This window comes from Myotis daubentonii, chromosome 2 (genome assembly GCF_963259705.1).
Source record: "Myotis daubentonii chromosome 2, mMyoDau2.1, whole genome shotgun sequence".
NCBI classification, from domain to species: Eukaryota; Metazoa; Chordata; class Mammalia; order Chiroptera; family Vespertilionidae; genus Myotis; species Myotis daubentonii.
The window spans coordinates 91,816,703-91,839,388 of NC_081841.1; the positions used below are offsets into that span (position 1 = coordinate 91,816,703).

The window sequence follows — 22,686 nt, forward strand, 5'->3', positions numbered from 1 at the left end:
TCCTATCGGCTGGCAGCCCTCTGGGGGGGCACGAGGTCCCAAGTCAGCATGACCTGGAGTGACCGAGACATGGAGCAAACCAAGTGATCTCAGCACTCCGCTTCTGACCATGTTTTCAGAGTAGCTGGCCCTGAGCACAGCGTGGTTCATTGGGGGCCTCCTCTGAGGAAAGGCCCTGGAAAGTGCCTCCCCATATCTTTTGATAGAGTTTGGTATATCTGAATAAATAAATAAATGTTAGGTAGCACATAGTCATGGGATATCTTATCAAATTCTTGGGAAGACTCTGCCCTTGACATATTTTTATTTAATTGTCATATTGAAAAAGTACAAAGTAGTAATATGTTGGGTTTGTTTTTTTTTTTACTACAAAATAACTTATGCAGTAGGTCAGTATTCTGGAAGTGAATTGCAAACCTAAAATATGTATAGTATATGAACGCTTTCTTGGGCTATACTTTGCTAGGTTTTTCTAGAAGGGAGCTCTTTAATTTCAGAATCCGCGAGAGGCTGTGCTTGTGATGTATCTGGAGATGGCAACTAAAGAGATGGCTCTGGAGTCTAAGTTCAACATGTTGTTTGCATTTGTTCTCTGCTCCCAGACATGATGGGAAACACGCTCTGCTCTGTTCCTGTTGCTCTTCATGGTTTTAGCATCTCATTCCTATTCTTTCTCAAAACCAATAATCCACTGTACAAAGCTTGGGATTTTGTGCTGACGCCAGTGTGAGAAAGTATAACTAATGCATGTGTGGGGTTGCTGTTTTGTTGCCCTCCCCCTTTTTAATAGGTGTACTTTTAAAGATGATTGTGTACATTCAGAGAACTCAGAAAACTGGCTGGATATTTCATCAGGAGCTAAAATGTGCCCCCAAATCCACATCTCTCAAAGAAGTAAAGATAAGGTAAGAGGAAAGGTTTTCATTTGCTTCCATTGTATTGTCTCGTTTTGCACAATTGATGCTAACTTCCTTCTGTGTGAAAAATACCTATTAGTGAACAAATATGCTTGGTTAGGAGAGTCATTCGCTTAATTAACTAACATTGAGAGCCTACCAGATGCCACGCACTCTGCAGGGTTCCAGGGATACAGCAGAGACCAAGACACACCGTGGACCGGTCCACGTGCAGTTAGTTACCCCGGGGAGCTGCAGATGAACCTGAATAGTTGAATTTAAAGAAAAGATGGACTTTTAATGTAGTATGAAAACATATTGATTTAAAAAATAGAGAAAAAAGAAATTCAGACTCATGGTCAATAAGATGCCTTAAATGTGGCTTAGTGTAGAATTTTGTTTTGTTTTATGATTCCTTTTCCTTATGTGGTCAGGCTTCTCCTGACAGCTATTTTATGAACGTGGCTTCAAGCACTATTGGTAGAGTGGAGAGAAACCGCTGTGGGCAGTGAATATTGTAAGTGGGGTCCCTCGGAAAGAAAGCCAGTGGGCTCCTGCCATGGCCGAACTGCCAGTCAACCCTGTCTCTGGATGAGAGAAAGGAAGGAATGAGTATATTCAAGCATTTTCTGATTCACATACTAACCGTCTCCTGTGGGAAGATGGAATTCCTGCCCTGCTATCTCAACGTGCCGTAAGGAGACTTTGTCTCCCTAATTATGGCTCTTGTATTATGAATGATTGTACAGAACCCCCATCAGCAGCCAGTTGACCTCACTCTGTTTTATTTGAATGTCACATTAATAAGGAAATGGGCCATTTTCTTTTTTCTCTTACACTTTGCCATTTCAACTAGCAAGCACCATACCTTTTAAGATGATTTAACATTTAATAAAGGAGAGCCAGAGCATTTAATGAGCGATAAATAATAAAAGAATCAAGCTTTCAAGTCATAACTGGTCAGAACTCTCAAGGGTTTAAAGTTTTTTGGTTGTTGTCACTTTCTATTGTCTTCCTTGGGGGAGGGGATGTAAAAAGAACTTTCAAAGCCTCATCCAAACAGGCCTGAGCCAAGAGTGAATAGATACTGTAAAAAAAGCACGCAGGCATCTAAGCGAAGGCATGACCACATTTTTATTTCAGTCTGAAAAAATCGTTGGTGCTGATAGAGAGTGAGAGAAAATACCATAATCCTTGAATCTACCCAGGGCTCTGATAAGTGGTTAAGATTATGCAAGATTTTTTTGGTTTGTCATTTTGAAAATTTTAAGGGTAACAATTCAGGTAAATATAGTGAGGGAATGTAACTTGTTCATTAAATAAAAAGTGCTGCTTATGCAATTTGCTTACCTCTCTTTGGGTTCACTCTTAGAAATTAACCACCATTTATATCTAGTCTGGGTCATACAAAAACTGTTTACCACCCAAATAGCCACTACTGCTTCCCTCCCACCCTGAGTCCCTCTGCGGTTTACCCTAATCCCTCTCGTCTTCCCACACAACCATTACTCAATCTCTCCAGCTCATCATCAATCTCAAGATAAACGAGATAAGGATTTAGTAATTTGAGTCAAACTAGCCTTTGAAACCAACTTTGGACTGATTATTTTAACAGTGTTGATAGGACATTTGACTCCATCTCTTGGTCACAGTGTTTCAAAAATATTTCCGTTCTGTGGTCGTTGATGACTTACCCGAAAGTCTCAGGTCTTTGTCTATTTATTTATTTATATTTATTCTTTTTTAAAATATATTTTTGTTGATTTCAGAGAGGAAGGGAGAGGGAGGGAAGGATAGAAACATTATGATGAGAGAAAATCATTGATTGGCTGCTTCCTGCACACCCCACTCTGGGGATGGAGCCTGCAACCTGAGCATGTGCCCTGACCAGGAATCGAACTGTGACCTCTTGGTTCATAGGTCGATGCTCAACCACTGAGCCACGCAGGTCAGGCAGATCTTTGTTTATTTAAATAATACCTGATCCCGACCTACAGAGAGGGCAGTCTATGGTTTTCCTCCATTCTACCCACTAGCTCTGTTCATAGTGTTGGTGAACTGCCCATCTTATACCTCATGGCATTGTGGTAACTTTCTAGGTACAGAAAACTCCCCTATAACACAGAGACTCTGTTCCCAAGAAGCTTCATCTCTTTACACAGAACAATGAGAAGATAGTATATTCTCATTCTCATGAAGAAACCAGCATTAAAAAGAAATAATTAGAGAAATCCAGGTATCTTGGAGGGATTTCCATGAGGTTGAGTAAAAACAGCAAGATGCAGAAAAGTATGTTTTGATCAAGAAGTCCCTATCTAAGTTTATGCGTATACTTCTCTTCATGGTTATTTGAGAAAAATATGGAAGAATTGATTACTAGGTTGGAAACACGGGCTCCCCTGATGGAATGCCTGATGGAGAGGTAAGGAACAGATGAGTAAAAAGACACAGACACAAAAAGGATGAATAGCAGACCCTGTTCTCGCCCCATGTAAAGTCATGTTTGTGTCTACCGGTAAGGAGATTGTAACATGCGGTACAAATGGCTTACACTGATAAAGACAAAAATGCCAGAATGAAGTACTTCCCACAAAGAGCATGGATTCTAAAAGAGAGTCACTAGAAACATTCTTTTACAAATTATAATGAAAACAAGGAATTTCACCATCACTGATTCAGTCAGCATCATTTTCAGTTCTGTCCAGTCCAGTAATACAAGAAACGAGTACTAGGAATAATTATTGGGCTGGAATAGACAAAAATACCATTGTTTGCCACTGTTAAGTGGTTGTATATCTGCAAAATCCAAACTTATTAGCTTTTACCTGGTATAACTTTAAATTAGTAAACGTAAAACAAAGTGTTAAGTGCTCAACAACCATTTAAATATCAATAGCCTTATTTGCATGTGATGTAAAACAAACTGTTAATGTCCATTAATAAAAGGTCCCATTCATCAAAACAACAGAAATTCTCAGGTTTAATCTTATATACCCTATATTTAAAATCATGTTTACTAGGAGATGCATGTTGAAGACAACTACCAAAAATAGTCATTTTGGCTTTATAACAGCTTCTCTTGAGCATTTTTTTCTAATAGTAATTAGGATGTAGTGCAGTGATCTATTGAGACTATTTATAATTCATAATAGGGAAACTTATCAATTAAAAGCATAAATAAAAATCAAAAACACACAAGGTATTTTCTTAGAAGATATGAAAAGCATCTTGAACATATCCAGACACATACTATGTTTCTTGGCGGGAAGATATAATAAAAATGTCACCTCTTCCTCAATCTATTTTCTAGATTTTATGTAATCCCAGTGAAAATTTGAATAGACTCTGTCTTAAAGTTAATATAAAATTCATCTGGAATAATATGAAATGGTTAAGAATATCCAAAATATATTTTGAAAAAAGAAAATTATTTAAGCAAGACCACTTCCATATGATTATAAACATATATAAATAATGACAATAATTCAGCCCATGATTCTGGTTTAAAAATAGGAATATACTTTTTACTCTATTCCCTGAAACAGAGTAAAAAGCTGAGAAGTAGATGTAAAACTTTTAAAGATTAAATGCCATAAAATAAGAGGAAACACAATTATTTCATAAAAGGGACTATGATAACTTACAATATAAAACTGTAATTTAATTCACATTTTACATTAAATATAAAAATAAAATTTAGATGCATGAGCTTGGCTTTATGGCAGGCCCGTCCCCCTGGGTCTCTCATAGTGCTCCATGCCAGAGCAAACTGTGGCCTTGAACCATTGCCCAGCTTCTGCCAGTAGGTTGCAGGCACTGAAATGGATTACACAGTGGAAAAAAGAAAAAATAATAATAATAAAAATAAATAAATAAAATGTAGGTTAATTAAGAAGTTCATATGAAAAGCTGACAGAAAATAGAATTGAGCATCAAATAATTGGGAAGTATAATTTTCTTAGCTTTGAAGCAATATAGTATGAAATAACAAAAAATACTCATAAACTTGACTTTTAAAATCTATACAACAAAAACTAAGAAGTAACTAAATCACATGTATTAGGAAAACATTTGCAATAAGTAAAATATTAATTGCAAGATATTAAAGCTAGGAAACATTAAAAAGAAATACATTAAGACACCAAAAGTAAGTGGGCAAAGTGTATGTTCTCACAAGAAGAGGTTTAGAGAGTTAGCTATAGATATGGCAATATGTTCAACTTCACCAGCTCCCAAATAAATACAAATTAAAGTGATAATAAGATATGCTAACACCTAGTGTTGGCAATGCCAATTAGCACAATCTTTTTGGAAAGCAATTTGGCAGTATGTTTCAAAAGTCATAAATATATTCATTCTGTTGCAAGCAGCAATTCCAGGCTTAGAATTCTGAAGTAACTTGAAGAAAGAAAACCCAGAAGCATACAGATGCTATTGCAGTAGCATTTATAGAATTAGAAACCTGGAAATGATGGAACTGCTTGGCAATAAGGGGAACAGTTAAGTAAAATAAGGCATGTTGACCTAGTGGAATGTTCCTTGGCCCCCATGGACATTATCAGTCAATTGACACTGAAACTTTATCGGATCCTTTGTGTCTTCATTTTCTCTTTATCCATTGTAGTTCAAGAAAGAACTATCAACCTGCTAAGGATCTAAGGATTCCCATGTTGGGTTTATTAAGCCAAGGCTTCAGCTGTTTAACCATATTTATCTGGAACTCAAAACCACGTAAAAATACCTTCAACTTCCTGGCTAATCTTTCCTTCCACAGCACTTGAGAAAAACTTGCTTTTTCCTATTTTCAGATCACCCCAAACTGGCTTTTGCCCCACTGTTCTCTGGAAACTGTTCTCCCTGAGGTCACTGGTTGACTCCATCTAGCCATTTCAGCAGATGCCAGAAGTCCTCATCCTACCTGGCTGACTGGCCGGATTCTTGAAACCCTCTTTTTCATTGCACACCCTGCCACGCTGTCTTTCTTTTCCTCGGCCATGCTTCAGCCTCCCTTGCTGGCTCCTTCTCTCCCTGACTCTAAATATTAGAGTTGTTTCAGGCCCACTTTGATTCTTCCTCTCTTCTGACTCTTTATTCACAGACAATCTTACCCACTCCCATAGCTTTATGTATCACCTATATGTTCATGCCTCCTTCATCTCAACCCCAGATAGCGTGTCCAAGCTCCAGGCCCATATCCCTTGATTATCACACACTAAACACATTCAAAATTGAAATCTTGAATTTTCTACCTAAAATTGGCCTCTTCCTCGCTGTGTCTCATCTCAGTACATGGTACCTCTATCCATCCATTTGCTCACCCAAATCCTTCACATCCACGTGCCCCATTTCCAATCCTGCCCTATGCTGCCTCTAAAGGGCATCTTGAATCTGTCCATTTCCACTGTACCATCATAGCTCCGGCTTCTGTCCTTTCTTACTGATCTCTTAACCTTGTGTGGCCCTAAAACTAGACTAGATTTAGTCTAGTGGACTTTTCCCTCCTTCTACTAGACTATAAGCTCTTTGAGGGTGAGGACTGTAGCTGTTCGGTTCACTAGAGTAGTCAGTACTTTGCACAGCTCTAGGCACATGTTAAGAGCTTGATAAATGTTTATGGAATAAATAAATGCAATGATTATAGTTACATTAAAAATATGTATGTGAGAACTAGAAGGAAACGTGAAAAATTTAAAACAACTGGTAAAAATAGGATTTTAAAAAACTTTTCTTAGTAAAATACAGTTAAGATATATATGCATACAGGGTACTACGTGATGTGACTGTATGCTGAGATTGTGGTGCAGCTATAAATGCAGGGTTGAAGAAGGCAGGTGGATGAGAGGTCAGCCGTTTGTTGAAGATGAGCGAGTTGGTGGGAATGGCATGGAGTACGTTAGTAGCCTCAAGTCCCTGGAGATGGATGGACTTTGGTTCTTCCAGGTGGGACTGTAAGAACTTGCCTCCTCCCAGCATCATTCTATGGCGCAGAAACAGAATTCTGTGAAAATAGAAAGATGGGATTGACCCCCGGGCTAAGATAGATTTAGCTTATTAGCGGACAAAAGACAGCAGAATCCTAGGTGGCCACACAGAAAGTCTGGGCGGAGGTCAGAGCATAACAGAAGGTGGACCCTCCCAGGTTGTCTGGGATCAGAGCTCTTCAGCCTCAGGATAGGGTTTCCACTTCCCCTGCTCCAGCTTCCTAATGCCTAGCCCACCTTCCCACCACCACCCTTCTGTGCGCCTGGTACAAAGGGACTCTCCATCGGCATATTCATTCCTTTAAGTTTCCTTTTCAACAGAAGGACTGGCTGCCTTGTTTTTGTGAAGTCATTGGGGGGAGAGTTGCTTTAGAGGCAATTTCATGGCTTTATGTTTGTGACCCCTTGTGTACCCACAGAATAGCCACCACCTCCAAATTTGGTCATATGTTTCCCACAAACAAAACCTTAAATAATTTTAAAAGTAGATTTCACAGGCCATTGGGCTGACCCAATCCAAATGGTTCCGAGAATTCAGACATCTGAAGAGTTGGGATGTCCTTAACTACAAACTGATATTAGCAACCAGGAATAAGAAATACAGAGCTGACACCTGGAAAATCAATGTACACCCTCTTGTTTGTTTGTTTGTTTGTTTGTTTGTTAATCCTCACCTGAGGATATGTTGTGTGTGTATGTGTTTTAGTGATCTTAGAGACAGAGAAAGGGAGAGAGATAGAGAAACATCGATGGAAGAGAAACTTCAATTGGTTGCCTCCCATACACACCCCGACTGGGGATCAAACCAACAATGTGGGTATGTGCCTGGGAATTAAACCCCCAACCTCTTGGTGTATGAGACAATGCTCCAACCAATGGAGCCACCCAGCTAGGGAAAGGTACACTCCCTTAAATGAGCCCTGGACCAAAGGGAAACAAATGAAAAAAAAATCATGTGTTTGGATGGTAATATTTAATATCATAAAGGTATAAATTCTCCTAAAATTAATATATATATTTAGTATAATTCCAGTTCAATATCCTTAACTCCCTTTGGACAAAATGATCTTAAACTTTATATGGAAGAATATTATCTAGGAAATGCTAAGGAAGTTATAAAAATAAGGATATAAATATACTTATCATATAGTAAATATGTTTAAAGTCACAGTAGTAAAAACTTGATGAATTGGAATAGAATTAGCTCAGTAGATCACTGGAACAGAACAGAGTTCAGAAGTAGGTTCTAAATATATTGTCATCTAATATATGACAAAAATGGTATTTCAGTTCAGTTGGGCAAGTGAGTTTTTTGTTTTGTTTTGTAAATGGTTGCAACATAGCTGATTAACCATCTGGCTAAAACTAAGGTTGGACCCTATCTCATACTATATATAAAAATAAACTCCAGATGGATCAAAGATATAAGTTTTTAAAAATAAAATAATAAAGGTGGTGAGACAGTTTTATATTCACCTATAAGCAAGGGTTGAGGAAGAAAAACAGTCCAAGAATTGAATGTGTGATTCATAAAAGAGCAAACCTAATAGCCAATGAAACAGCTCTCTTTACGTCGGCAATCTGAGAAATTCTTCTGTGGTGAGTCAAAGGGTGAGTTCACTTAAGATTCTGCAATGGATGGAAATGAGACAAAGGCAGTGATTTGGCTCCCGGGTCATCTTCTTCCTCCCACAGACTACAGTGACATTAGCGGGAAGCATCTCTCCAAGACCCTCGGGGTGCGTGGTGAGGAACGTGGACACTGGCAGGGAGTTCTGCAGAAGTGCGCCCAATGAGCCCTGCACCTGCAGCATGCTGACCGCAGCATCCTACAAAGGTAAGTGGGCACTGGTGCTTTTTATTAGAAAGTGAAGACGGCAAGAGAATCTCCTGAGTTCAATTGCCCAGGAAGCAAGTTAAATGACAGAAAATCTAAATAGTCCAACGCTTTAGACCTCTGCTCTACCTCTTCCATGACTGCAGGAGCCCACTGTCAGATGTGACTGAGGACGACAGAGGACAATAAGCTGGATAGGCAAGCAGAGTAAAGACAGAGACCATTGGGCTGACCCAATCCAAATGGTTCCGAGAATTCAGTCATCTGAAGAGTTGGGATGTCCTTGGTGAGAAGAGAGAAGAGAGTGGCCAGTATTCGATTAACTTAAGTTCATTCATTCATTCATTCATACAAGAAGTATTTATTGGACAACTACTATGTGCCAAGTACTGTGCTAGGTGATAGGGATACAGTAACCAAAAAAAGACTGACCTGGTCCTTGGTCATGGCATTTATAGCCTATTGGGGTAGAAATCAGTAAACAGCTTGTTACAATGTTGTATGTAAGTACAATGGGAAGCACATGGAAAGGAAGCCTAACTGGACTTGGGGTGACGGAGGGGACAAGGAAAGCTTCCTAGAAGATGAGTAGGTTTGAGCCAGACAAAGAGGAGGGGGAAGAGTATTCTAAGCAGAGACCCACTAGTATAGAGAGAAAAAGCTTTGTTTAAGGAGCCAAAAGAGGTTCTGTGTAACTAAGGCAAAGGGAGTAGGGACAGGTGGAAAGCAAAGTGATAAAAAATGGGTACCAAAGAAGGCACAAAGTAGCCATTTTCAATCAGTGGATTTTGTTGTTGTTGTATGAATGAATGAATGGCCTCAGGTGGAGAATGGGCTAGAAGAGGGAAGAGGGAGTTCTGAAAGATCAGATAGAAGGAAGGCTGTTGCAGTGGTCCAGGTGAGGTGGACAATGAGAGCTGAGACTGAGGCAGATGGGGATGGAGAGAGGATGGATTCCAGAGATGGTGATGAGTTACAGTAGACAGACTGAGAATTCATGAGTCCCTGTGGGTGAGAGAGAGACTGGTCCCTAGTCCCGTTAATCCCTAACTCCAGGGAAACATTCCCACCTGGGGAAACAACCTTTCTCGGGGAGGTGGCCCTGGTTAGAACACATAGCGCTAAGAAGAGGAGCAAACATATTAAAAACAGTATGCCATATACGCCAGGTCCCTTGGAACATATGCTAAGTAGAGCAGGTTTCTGGTGCAGTCTTCCTAGAAGGGGTGAGGTTATAATGGAGCTGATGCTCGTGGTGAGAGCTGGTGCTGCCTAATTAATCCTAAACCCCTCAAAAGGGAATCGAATGCACCGGCCAGAGCGCCAAGCTTAAAAAGTGCCTCTCAGCTACTGGGCTCATGGTGACTGTTAGTGTCTGAATTGCTTGAAAAACTATTTCAGTATTCCACACTGCTTTGCCCATACTATACAGCCTTGGTGATGTCCTTTTAGTTAATTTTGGGTATTAAAACGCAGATCTTGCTCACCTATAAAATATGTTTCTGAAGTTTTTGAGATTACCTTGTAAAGTTGCTGGTTGCTTTTAGAGCCTCCATCAATTGCACCCAACCCTTTGCCTGCTCCTTTTTTGAATGCCTTGCATATTCTGAGCAAGCAAACTCACTTCCTACATCTTGCACTCAGCTAGTCAATGACTATTCAAACCCTTGTCCATGGCCTAGAGTAACCTCACCCTTTTCACCAAATCCTGTGGCTCTTCTGCTTTGAAACATTGGGGAGAAAGTGTTCCAAACAGCTTTGCTGGATTCTGCTCTCACTGTCCCAGTCACTCTAGCACCCCGTGTTCTCTCACAGGTGCCAATGGACCTCAGAACACTCAGGGTGTTTCCTTGACTGTCATTGTTGTGTTTTTCACCTGAGCTATTTTATCTCTCCAGAATAACTGCAAATGCTTTATTTCCCTATGATATCCCCAATTGTGATTTGTGCACAGTTGATACTCAGAAAAGTATGACTTTTGGGGTCTTCACCACTGGACACTTGCGGATTCCATGGACATGTATTTTCTCCGGGTGCCTCGGTGATGAACGTCCATGTGTTTGTTCTGCTGACACTTAGCAAGTGTCTGTTCAGATGCCTTTGCTGAGGAGTCCAGCCAGCCCTCAAGCACCCTGCCTCAGAACAGAGGATCACCATTTCGCACAGGCCTGCTCTCTGTGCGCGGACTTTTATGAGGCGCTCTGGCTTTCAGGATGCGTCTGGTTGCTCTAGAGAAGCCACTGAGAGTCAGGATTCTCAGACTGTGGAAAACCACACGCTGCTAAAATTTCAGTAAGAAAATCAGAGGTGCCAACAAAATTAGGCCAGCTTCTTATTCTGTCAAGTAAAGACTTGCATTTAAAAAATATCATCTACTCTCCCCATTCATTTATCAAAGGAAGAAGATATTCATACCAAAATGGGCGACAGTGGAGACATCAGAGTAGCGCTAGTCCCTGTCCCGGCAGGATGTGAAGGGTGCCCAAACCTGACTGTAGATGATCATTATGTGAGGAGCATTCCAAACCACAGATTCCAGCCATACCCCAGGCCCGCTCAGTCAGAATAGCTAGAAGCGTGTCTCTGGAATCTGCATTTTCATCAGTTTCTCAAGTGATTCTGACAGCCAGCTGGGTGGGGAAGCATCTCGGACCAGGTACCATGTACATTAAAGAGGCACAGGAAATAGGACCTTTTTCTAATGCAGCGTCAGCACAGCGTTTATCTTCCTGACTATATTTTTTTTTTTTTGAGGTTTTCTAACCAATGGGTAGGTTTTCAAACGTTTGATAAGAAAGCTTGCGTCTCAGATTTGGCAACAGTTGACTCCAAGATCATGGCAGCCGCTGGGAGCCAGGTTTTAGAGTTTGTTAGGTAAACACTGTAGTACAGACTTTTCTGAAGGTGCAGGCTTTCCTCGCCCACATTCTGATTCTCATGTTCTAGGCACTTCTTGCTCAGTGACTTGTTTTATTCTGATGCCGTGGCCAATTACAAGTTGAGATACTGATCCCGGGGAGAATATGAGATGTAAATGGGCTGGAAAATGGCTTTTTCCTAGTGATTATCCACGGGAGGCCTGCACGCGAGGTGGGCCCGGGTCTGTTTGGAGCTAGTGCTGTGCGCTCTGGCTGCCTGGCGTGAAGGGCCCATGGGAAAGAACCTCATACTGATGGAAATGTGAGCCAGCAGCTGGCACCCCCCGCCCCCATATGCAAAGGAGGCAAAAATATTTATGTTTTGCATGTACAGCTTTGCTGGATGATCGCAGGACTCCACGGTAAATGACTTTCTTTTCCCCCTTTGCTGCAGATGTTTTAGTTGTCGACGTGACGTTCTCCTTCGGTTCTTGGCATTTATCAAAAAGATTCAACTTTACCAACTGCTCGTCATTAAGAGAGTAAGATTTTATTTCCAATCTAAATATCCTCTCATTGGCTGTAATTTATTTATTTGCTTTACTCCTCAACTTCCTAAAGAACTCTTTTGTGGAGTAGAACTTTCCCAAGTGCCTTTTGGAGCGTGGCCTAACGGGAGCTGGGAGGGCCCTGAGCTCGCGCGGGAGCTCCTTCCGCCCTAAGCCAGGGGGCGGCTGAGCAGCACACAGCTGTGCTGGAGGGTTTCTGCCAAGAGGAACCCAGAGGAGGCCTGGAAGTAAGTACATCGAAGGGGTGCTGCCAGCTTCTCCCCTGATCAGAGTGGCTTTGGGAACTCGAGTCCAGAGAGAGTGTGAGCGTGAGATAAGGGGAAGTCACACTCAAGGAGAAGGAGCAGATGAAGTCTGTTTCACCAGAGAACATGTTAAACCCATAAACACAGACAACAGTATGGTGGTTACCAGAGGGAAGGGGGTGGGAAAGGATAAGTAGGATAAAGGGGGTCAAATAGATGATGACAGAGGGAAACTAGACTTTGGGTGGTGAGCACAGTGCAATATACAGTTGATTATCATAAACCTGTACACTTGAAACTTACATAATGCTCAACCAATGTCGCCCCAATAAATTTAATTTAAAAAAGAATGCTAATTCTGCCCCCACCTTTTCTTTCTTTTTTAAATATGTTTTTATTCATTTTTTTAGAGAAAGAGGAAGGGAGAGGGAGAGATATAGGAACATCAATGAGAGAGAAACATTGATCCGCTGCCTCCTACGCGTCCCCCACTGGGGATCAAGCCCGCAACCCCTGGCATGTGCCCTGATCAGGAATCAAACCCATGACCTCTTGCTTCATGGGTCAAAGCTCAAGCACTGAGCTATACGGCTGGGCTGCTTTTTTTACAAAACACATTTGGCCCTGTTGAGCTACACAATCCCCTGAGTTAGGGCCAGCCACGCCTCACTCCTAGCTTCTAAAGCAGAGAGGACAGAGGAAATTTGTTTCTCAGATTCCTGATTTTCCAGTTGGAAGATGGGGTGGAGGTTCCCATGGAAACAATGGGAAGCTCTATTATTAGTGATTCTATAGTTCATTCAGTGGTTTGATTGACCAGCTATGTGAGTACCAAATGTGAGCTTCTTTGGCCCGGCCTGGGAACCATTGTTTCTTTGAGGAAAATGAATTCAAACTTGAAGCTGAGTTGGGGGGCCTCTCTACAGCTATTAGAACAGAGGCACCAGGAACTTATCTTTACCCTGGCAGGGCTGAGTTCAGTTATCTCTAATAAACAGAATGAATTTAGACGGAAAAGAGCCAAACTTAATACAGAAAGCCTCAGAAGTCCATGAAAATAGGAGAAAAGGGGGAGAGTTAAATAGAATTTTATGGCTCAAAGGGAGCTGAAACATAAAGCAGCTCTCCACCCCTGCGTGGAGGCCAGACAAAGCAGTGACTTGCTTCATCTCCCACAGCCAGTGATTCACAACCAGACCTCAGACCCACAGCTCCCAGAGGGTGCTGCTCTTCCCCGAGAGAAGCAGAGGACCGCAGTCAGTCCTGGGGCGGAGGGTGGGAATGCAAATCGCAGACCTGCCCTCGCGCCCTCAGATAAACACTGAGCCTGGGTCTTCTTCTCCCACTGAAATGGTAGTTGCTATGGGTCAGAATCTCAGAATGCTTTGGCGTTTCTTGAACATATAAAACGAGAATGGTGTCCCCTTTCCCTGTGCTAGTCCTCTCACTGTCCCTGGCCTTCCTGTGGCCTCCTGTTTCCAGAACAACCTCTGTTTGTATATTTGTTGTTCTCTAACTCTGATTACCCTGTAAGTGCTTTTCAGGCCCTCCGCTGTTATCCATGCATGATAGGCTATTTGATTAGTAGACACAATTCTTCCTCAATTTAATTAAAAAGCAAACACTGGCATCCCATTCCCTCTGGGCAGTTGGTGGTGTTACTGCTGAGATGGGCAGGGTGCGGGTGGGAGGGGGGAGACCAGCCTCCAGAGGGGAATTTACCTGAGGGTAGACAAATAGCAGAAGTAGATTCAGAAACAGATTCAGCGGGTTCCTGTTATCTACCTGTGCAGCCGGTGACCCAGCTTCAGGTTTCCATGGTAACCCTCCTGTGGGTGTGAAGACAGTCAATCAGTCAAAGACCCCCAAGAGCAGGTCCACCAAGTCAGTGCCCGGGCCCCAGCCCCACAAGACTGCCCTCTCTGCTCTCCCCTGGGGTTCATCAGTCTGTCTAGGGATTTTTTCTTCTTCTTTTACGTAAATCCTCCCATGCCACATCACAGAGGGAAATTCTAGGCTATGAAGACTTTCCTAAAAATGTAGGAATTAAGTTGGTTTTCTATATGGCCAGATGCCCAGCGTGTATTGGAACTGGCTGTGCTTGGTGTAAAAGTGAGAGAAAGTGTATCCACCCCTTCACGGCCTGCAGCCCTTCTGATTACTACAGAAACCAGGTAAAGTGACATTTTTGGTATTTCAAGGTTTAACCAAAAATAAATGTTGGTAACCGCCCCGCCTGTCTTTTGTGTTTCTTTTAAACTCTGAGCTTCCCTCCTATTTGGATGTTGAAGGATGTGCTTCATTTCAGGAACCTTGTCAAGTTGCTGTTGAGAAGCCGGCACCATCCAAGGCAGCAGGAGGAGGCGGGCTCGAGGGGAATAAGACGAACAGAACCAACCAGGGCAGGCAGGTCAGGCTCTGTTTTTCTGTTGAAAATGGGAAAATCCCCCTTTAAGTGACCATAACAACTACCACGTTGGGTTCCTTTTTTAAAAATTCCCTTTTTTACTTTATACCAAAATTCCCTTTTTTACCTTTGGTTTTAAACCAAGTTTCATTTAATTGGCTCAGTACATCAAAGACTGCACATTCACATAAAAGAAATTAAAATTCTGTAACTGTGAAAAATGTTGTTCTGGGAGGAGTAAAATTTTAAAGGTGATTTTGTGGCTCACTTGGGGAGAGTTAGGAGGAAGTAAAACACACAGCACTGAGGGGATTTCAGTTCGAACCACATATTATGATCGCATTTCTGGGGATTATGTGCAAGGGAGAGCATGCAAAATAGACACACTAAACACATTCCAATTGCTTTTCTTTACTTTGTAGAGACAATCTAACCAGTAGTTAATAACTCCAAAACAAAGAGTTATTTCTATATAATGTATCTACCTTTCTCTCCACTTCTCAAAAATGATTATTCTCCATGAAATTTCATTGGAAATTCCTCTTATTCACCAAGATCAACTAATAGACATATTTGAAAAGAGGAGGTAACAATATAAGCATTTTCAGGCAGATACTGGGGCTGTGCTTTGAGAACAGAGAAGTGCTGACTTCCTTCAGTGGACAGAAGTTAATTGAGCATCTACTATGTGGTGAAAAACAAAAGGGCAAGTTCTTATTCTCATTAACCTTGGGGTCTAGTAGGAGGAAACAGAACAACTTTTTTTTTTAAAGGCTCAGTTTTCTACTCCAAGACTAATCTGTGGTTTTGATTTATCCAGTTGCTGCTCTTTAAGGTCAAGTGCCAATATAAATAAGTAGCACATTTTTAATCACTACCGAAAAGTTGACAGTAACTTTAGGTAAATTAAGTAAGAGGCAACGGGAATGTGAATGAAAATGGATTATGAAGTTAATTAAAAGCATTACAAAAGCTTGGTGTGCCAATATTTCAGACTTTAAAAGTCTTTGAGGTCTTAATAATTGATGGGCTTGTTAAGTGAGGGACCTTTCTCTTCCCATTGATTTATAAAACTAAGGCATAGTTACAGGAACTGGGATCAAGGAGGCAGTGACTTTTTTAAAAAGTTAAACTTTTCTTTGTTGTTTCCGTTTTTTAAATTTTGGTAAAATACACATAGAATAAAATTTACCGTCTCTACCATCTTTTATATGTGTACACTATTGTGTAACCATCACCACCAGCCATTGCCAGAACACATTTCATCTTGCAAAACTGAAACTCTATACACATTAAACAATAACTCCCCATTTTGCCTTCTACTCAGACCCTGGCAACCACCATTCTACTTTCTGTCTCTGAGATAGTTTACCCTAGGTACCTTATAAAAGTGGGATCATACAAGATTTGTCTTCTTGTGACTGGCTTGTTTCACTTAACATAGTGTCCTCAAAGTTCATGCATTTTGTAGCATGTTCAGAATTTATTTCCTTCTGAAGACTGAATAATATTCCATTGTGTGGATAGACCCCATTTTGCTTCTCCATTCATCTGTTGATGGGCATTTGGGTTGCTTCCATCGTTTTGGTATGTCGTTTGTGTTTTTTGTTGTTGTAGGAGTTTGTTATATATCCCAGATATCAATCCCCGACCAGGTATGTGACTTGCAAATATTTTTTCACATTCTGTAGGTTGCCTTTTCATTCTTTTGACTATGTCTTTTGCACAGAAGTTTTTAATGTAATGATAAAGTCCAGTTTACAGATTTTTATCTTGTTGCCTGTCCTTTGGATATTGTACCCAAGAAATCATTGCCAAATCCAGTTTTATTACACTTTTCCTCCACATTTTCTTTTATGCGTTTTATAGTTTTAATTCTTAGACTTAAGGCTTTGGTCCATTTTGAGTTAATTTTTGTATGGGGATATCCAGTTTTCCAAGCACCATTTGTTGAAAAGACTGTTCATTCCCCACTGAATAATCTTGCCTCCCTGTTGAAATAATTTGACTATATATGTGAGGATTTATTTCTGGATCTAATCCATTGGTATATATGTCTATCTTTATAACCATAACACACTGTTTTGGTTACGGTAACTTTGTGATAAATTTTAAAACCGGAAAGTGTGAATCCTTCAACTTTGTTCTTTTTCAAGATTGTTTTGGAAAAAAAATTCAACTGTTTTTGGAGATAATTGTTGATTCACATATTGTTATAAGAAAACAATACAGAGAGATCTCATATATCTTTTGCCCAGTTTCTTCCAATAGTAACTAACACCTTGCAAAACTATAGCACAACCTCACAGGTAGGATATTGACAGTGACAACAGTCAAGACAACAAAGCAGCCCTGTCACCCATGTTGCCCATATGCAGCCATATGCATTTCCCTCCACCCTCCCACTCCCCACCTCTGACCCAGGCAACCGCTGATCTGTTCCTGGTTTCTATGATTTTATCATATTATAAATGGAATCACCCAGATGTACCCTTCTGGGTTAGGCATTGTAAACTCAATGTAATTCTCTGGAAATTTCCCTGAGTTCCTTTATGTATCAATAGTTTGGTCCTTTTCATTGTTGAGTAATGGTCCAGGCAATGGCTTTTTAAATTTCTTTTATTTTAAAGGGGAAAAACTAAAGTCACTGACTCCTGGTTTCTTGTACTGTCTTCCTGTATATGTTGACCTTTGATGCTGTATGGTTAAAATTACTGAGCTCACTAGAGAGCAGGAGGAGGCTGGAGATAAACAAAGCCCAGCCCCATCATCAGTGCTTCTCCATGGGTGCTTCTTAGTTTGGGGAGAGGCAGTTTGTTGATACTGAAATGTGTTGTCTTTAAATATATGACTCAGCACAGAATCTCAGTTTTGGTTGATAGAGAACAGAGTTATTTGTCACAGGAAGAATTTCTCATGTTCCATGAAACACTGCTGTCTTTCACTATCGTGTGGAATGGGAAAATTCAGATTTCTGATTTGGGTCCCCATGTTTGCCTGAAAACTCTCTTCCCAGCAGAAAAGCCATCGAGAGCTTTCCGTCAAGGCATCTTCCCACATCACCTATCTACTGAGCACTCAGCACTGTGCCAGGCCCTGGGGACATGCGACGTGACTGTTGCAGACACGGTCTTAAGCTTCATGATGCTGAGCTTGGGTTGGTTCTTCCTACAGGTATTTATGGAGCACCTGTTAGATGCCATTTTACTGAGCTCCATGGATGCAATGAGGAGGACACGAGTGAATCAGGGACCTCTCTTGCCATCAGGCTCATGAATCTCATACTTGAATACATAAGTAAGAGTACAAGATAGGAAATGTTAACATGGATGGGGAAAGTACCAGAAAGTATACAAACCCAGAGAGTTTCTCTGTGCCTCAGGCCTTATCTTAGTCATCCCTGTTTATGTGAACCCAGTGCCTGGCAGTTAAAAACACTTAATGGGTGCGGTTCGTTAAGTTTTTGATTGATGGGTAGATTGATTGACAGAGATGCCATTTCAGCTGACCTTTGAGAGACAAGAAGCATCCAAATGCATGGAGACTAAGGAGTGGGTGTTCTAAGCAGAGGGACTAGCATAAGCAAAGGCATAGTGGGGGTGCCAGAAAATTCCGGGGCACCCCTTCTAGGAAACCCCAAGTGACTCAATTTGGCTGGAGCAGAAGGTTTCAGGAAAATATGGGACATGGGTTTGGAATGCCCCTGGAGCCTGCATCTACGGGCCTTCCAGCCAGGCCTAGGAGTTTTCACTCTGTTCCTCAAAGGCATTAGAATGCTCCTGAGATTTATTCTAGTCTTATATGCCCATATTTCTGATTCATGAGATCTTATTTTTTTTAGCATATGAATTTGCTCATCCCAGGACATGATACTTAGGAGATAGGGTTTCTGGTTCAATCCCAGTTTGGGCCTGGTGCCCTTGCACAGATTCATGACCTATGACCCAACCCTGTACTCTGACCTAAGGCTAAGTGCTGTCATTTACCAGGGACTGGATTAAGGAAAAGCATCGCCAACATAGGGAAACGGACTCAAACCCAGTGTCTGACCTTTGGCTGAGAAGTGCTTTCAGAGACGGTTGGCCCTGTCACCCTGCCCCACCCTCTTTTCCTTCCTTTTCTTAACCATCTTCTATCTAGTGCCTCTGCCTGCTGAGAGAAGAGTGGCTGCTCTCTTTCCTGTTCTCAAGCGAGGTTGTGAAGATCTGTGATAATGATGTTGTTCTAATATTTGCTGTTCTTGATGATAGGCTTATCGCCAAAGTGCAGAAATAAGCCATACACAGCCATGTCTCCTCTAGAGGAATTTACATTCACACTGTTCCTTTCTTTCTCTTCCTCCATCACTTTTGAATGTGCATTTTAATTTCTCATAGGCGATAAGGACCTTGCCTTTAAAAGTGAAATTAACTTTAATATGTACCTTGTTGAGTAGCTCCTGTGGGCTCACCACTGTACTGGGTGCTGTGGGATTCACTGCCAATTGTTCATTCATCCACTCATGCGTTCAAAATATGTTTATTGAACACCTACTTTGTGCTAGACAGGCAGGCAAAGTGTGCACCCTCATGGAGCTTGCGTTGTAAAACTTACAATATTTTGGAGGAAGTAAGATTCATTTCAGGCAACAGGTGAGTGTGCATAAGAGAAAAGGATGGAAGCAGGAATGTCAGAGCGTACTGCACTGAGTAGCGATAGCTGATGCTAGTGGAACCTACGCTGTATCCGCAGCCCCGAGTATCTCTTTATGTCAGCCTCACGATGGACCAATTTTGCCCGTTTTATAGACCAGGACATTTCACAGAGGGTGAGTAGGAAGTAAACGACAGGCCAGAGACTTGAACCAAGGCAGTCTAATGGCAGAGCCCACAGTTTGGGCCACTACTCTACATTGTATGACCTTAGATGAAAATAAACAAATGGTAAACCGAGTGGTATTGATGATAAAAATCAACCTGGAAGGGAGGAAACTAATACTAGCTTCTCTTGCCCTAACCGGTTTGGCTCAGTGGATAGAGCGTCGGCCTGCGGACTCAAGGGTCCCAGATTTGATTCTGGTCAAGGGCATGTACCTTGGTTGCGGGTACATCCCCAGTAAGGGGTGTGCAGGAGGCAGCTGATCGATGTTTCTAACTCTCTATCCCCCTCCCTTCTACTCTGTAAAAAAAGAATAAAATATATTTTTAAAAAAATACTAGCTTCTCTTGGCATTTGGCTGCCAAGCCTGCCCCATCTGTGCCGCAGACAGGTGGGACAAAGACGTCCAGCCTGGGCAGGCTGTGAGGGGAGCGTGTTAGTATCGAGCCTCCGGAGGAGACGGGTAGGTTGGGGTGTCAGAGTGATGGAGTCAGACCCAGGCAAAGCCGGCACCTTCTCTAACACAGAAGGGAAACTGAGGCCCTTAGGAGAGTGGAGCAGCAAGAGTCTCATGCCAAAGTGAAACCCAGCAGAAGGGTGGATCCTGAGTGGCTGAGTTCAGTACGCAACCAGGAGTCCCTGCTGGAGAGGGAGAGCTGCCCTCCCTGGTCATAGAGTCCTGGTCGGCCAGTCCAATCGGCCAGTCCGGTTCTGAGGTGCCACACCAGGAAGGCTCAGTGACAAAGGGTAGCAGCTTTATGGAGTGGCCTTGACAGCCCCACCCTGGGCCATGGAAGCCTCACCTTAGAGTCCCCAGGTCAGAGAAGTGAGCCTTGATCTCAGCACGGGGCTGTGGTCCATCACCTTGTCCCTGGAAGTCGCAGGTCTACCTCAGTCGGCATTCTAGCTCTTGCCCGTTCCCGGGACCAACTGGAAGTTACATCTCAAGTTTCTGAGGTCTGTACCAGGGGCCCAAGCAGCAAATGGATTACCTTTTTGATCCATTTAATTCTCTAATTTTTCTTTGGTGGGATTGTATTTTCTTTCCATCTCTCACCTCCTTTTACACTTTACCATCTCCACTGCTGGTTGCCACTCTTCTCAATCTGTACATTTCATTAATATATTACTTCTGTCCCGCTCAGTCATTAATAAAGACGTTAAATAATTCTGAACCAAATCCTCACCCCTGTAGAGCCCTACAGGAGGCTTTCCTTTAATTAGTTATGCTACCTTTCATCTCTCTAAGGTCCTTTGGTTTCAGATTTCCAGCTGGGTTTGAATCCACGTGACTTTCATCCAGTCCTGTTTGAACTAATTTCATGAGTGAAAATCTGAGAGACATTTTACTGAATGTTGATTCAGGTCCAGGCCCACAGAGAGCTTTGCTATATTCAGGTTCTTTTTAACAGATTAATAGAGAACAAGTTGGCCTTAATAAACTGAGCCTTCCTAATGTACCTCTTTCTAATATTCTTTTCAATCCTAGCAGTGTCCTCTCCATTAATGTCATGGCAGTTTGAATTGTGTTGAGCCAGACTTCATAAAAGGTACTCTTTCTGTCGGGAGTAATCCTCTTAGACCTTTTCAAAGATAACTATTTCTTAGTGGTGTTCTATTTCCAATAACTTAAACGACTTTGTTTTTTAAAAAAATACAGCTACTTGGGTATTCTGTAATCGCCTAGTTAACCCGTTTCTGATGTGCTTTCTTGTACAAAACAGGGAGTGATTTAAGCAACCAGAGCTCATACTGTTTTATTACATAACTAGAGGCCCGGTACACAAAAATTTGTGCATTGGCGGGGGCGGGGGGTGTCCCTCAGCCCCACTTGTGCCCTCTCGCAGTCTGGGACCCCTCGGGAGATAACAACCTGCTGGCTTAGGCCTGCTCCCGGGTGGCAGAGGGCAGGCCCAATCCCTAGGTGCCTGCCCCGCAGCCCCTGGTTGGGCTCAGAGCAGGGCCGATTGGAGAGTTGGGGGGCCACCCCCTGTCATGCACAGAGCGGGGCGGATCAGGAGGTTGCGATGCCACCTCCAGTCACACTCAGGGTAGGGCCGATTGGGGGGTTGGGGCACCGCCCCCTGTCACACTCAAGGCAGGGTCGATGGGGAGGTTGTGGCGCTACCCCCTGTCACACACAGAGCAGGGTGGGTCAGGGGGTTGTGGTGCCACCCCGTCACATACAGAGCCGGCCCATCAGGGTGTTGGGGTACTGCCCCCTGTCACGCACAGAGCAGGGCCCATTGAGGGGATTGGGGCTTCGTACCCTGTCACACACAGAGCAGAGCAGATCAGGGGGTTGGGGCGCCGCCCCCTGTCACCCACAGAGCAGGGCTGATCAGGGGGTTGGGGCACTCCCCCCTGTCACACTCAGGGCAGGGCCGATGGGGTGGTTGTGGCTCCACCCCATCACACACAGAGCATGGCCGATCAGGGGGTTGGGGAGCTCCCCGCTATCAGGCACAGAGCAGGGCCGGTCAGGGGGTTGGGGCGCCTTCCCTTGTCATGAACAGAGCAGGGCGGATAGGGAGGTTGTGGCCCTGCCCCCTGTCACACACAGAGCCTCAGGGCAATCAGGGGGTTTGGGCGCTGCCCCCATCACGCTGCTCCAGGGGCCAGGAGGCCTCGTGGCTCCACTGATCCCAGAGCTGGGAGGCCTCGCAGCTCCGCTTGACACCGGGGCAGTGAGGCCTCGCTGCTCTGCTGATCCCAGTGCTAGGAGGCCTCGCTGCTCCGCTGATCCCAAGGCGTGAGGCCTCACAGCTCCGCTGATCCTGGGTTCGGGAGGCCTTGCGGCTCTGCTGCTCCAGGTGCTGGGAGGCATATTACCCTTTTACTATATAGGATAGAGTCCTGGTGCACGGGTGGGGGCCAGCTGGTTTGCCCTGAAGGGTGTCCCGGATCAGGGTGGGGGTCCCGCTTGGGTGCCTGGCCAGCCTGGATGAGGGGATGATGGCTGTTTGCAGCTGGTCACACCCCCTTCAGGGTGGGGGTCCCCACTGGGGTGCCTGGCCAGTCTGGGTGAGGGGCTGA

General features: G+C 43.1%; 1 protein-coding gene and 1 non-coding gene across 5 annotated transcripts in view; both read left to right on the forward strand.

Moving 5' to 3' along the window:
• The window catches only part of PLXNC1 (plexin C1), a 164,129-nt gene that overhangs the window by 68,449 nt on the left and 72,994 nt on the right, over nt 1-22,686 (forward strand). For all 4 annotated transcript variants that reach the window (XM_059683806.1, XM_059683803.1, XM_059683804.1 and 1 more), the window contains 5 exons: nt 791-905; nt 8,573-8,714; nt 12,027-12,114; nt 14,458-14,560; nt 14,695-14,796. In XM_059683806.1, the coding sequence (XP_059539789.1) occupies nt 791-905; nt 8,573-8,714; nt 12,027-12,114; nt 14,458-14,560; nt 14,695-14,796 (550 nt within the window). The remainder of the gene's footprint in view (nt 1-790; nt 906-8,572; nt 8,715-12,026; nt 12,115-14,457; nt 14,561-14,694; nt 14,797-22,686) is intronic.
• On the forward strand, nt 4,599-4,732 carry LOC132229007 (small nucleolar RNA SNORA42/SNORA80 family). Its single transcript, XR_009451586.1, has one exon. It is a non-coding gene; the product is annotated as a small nucleolar RNA SNORA42/SNORA80 family (small nucleolar RNA).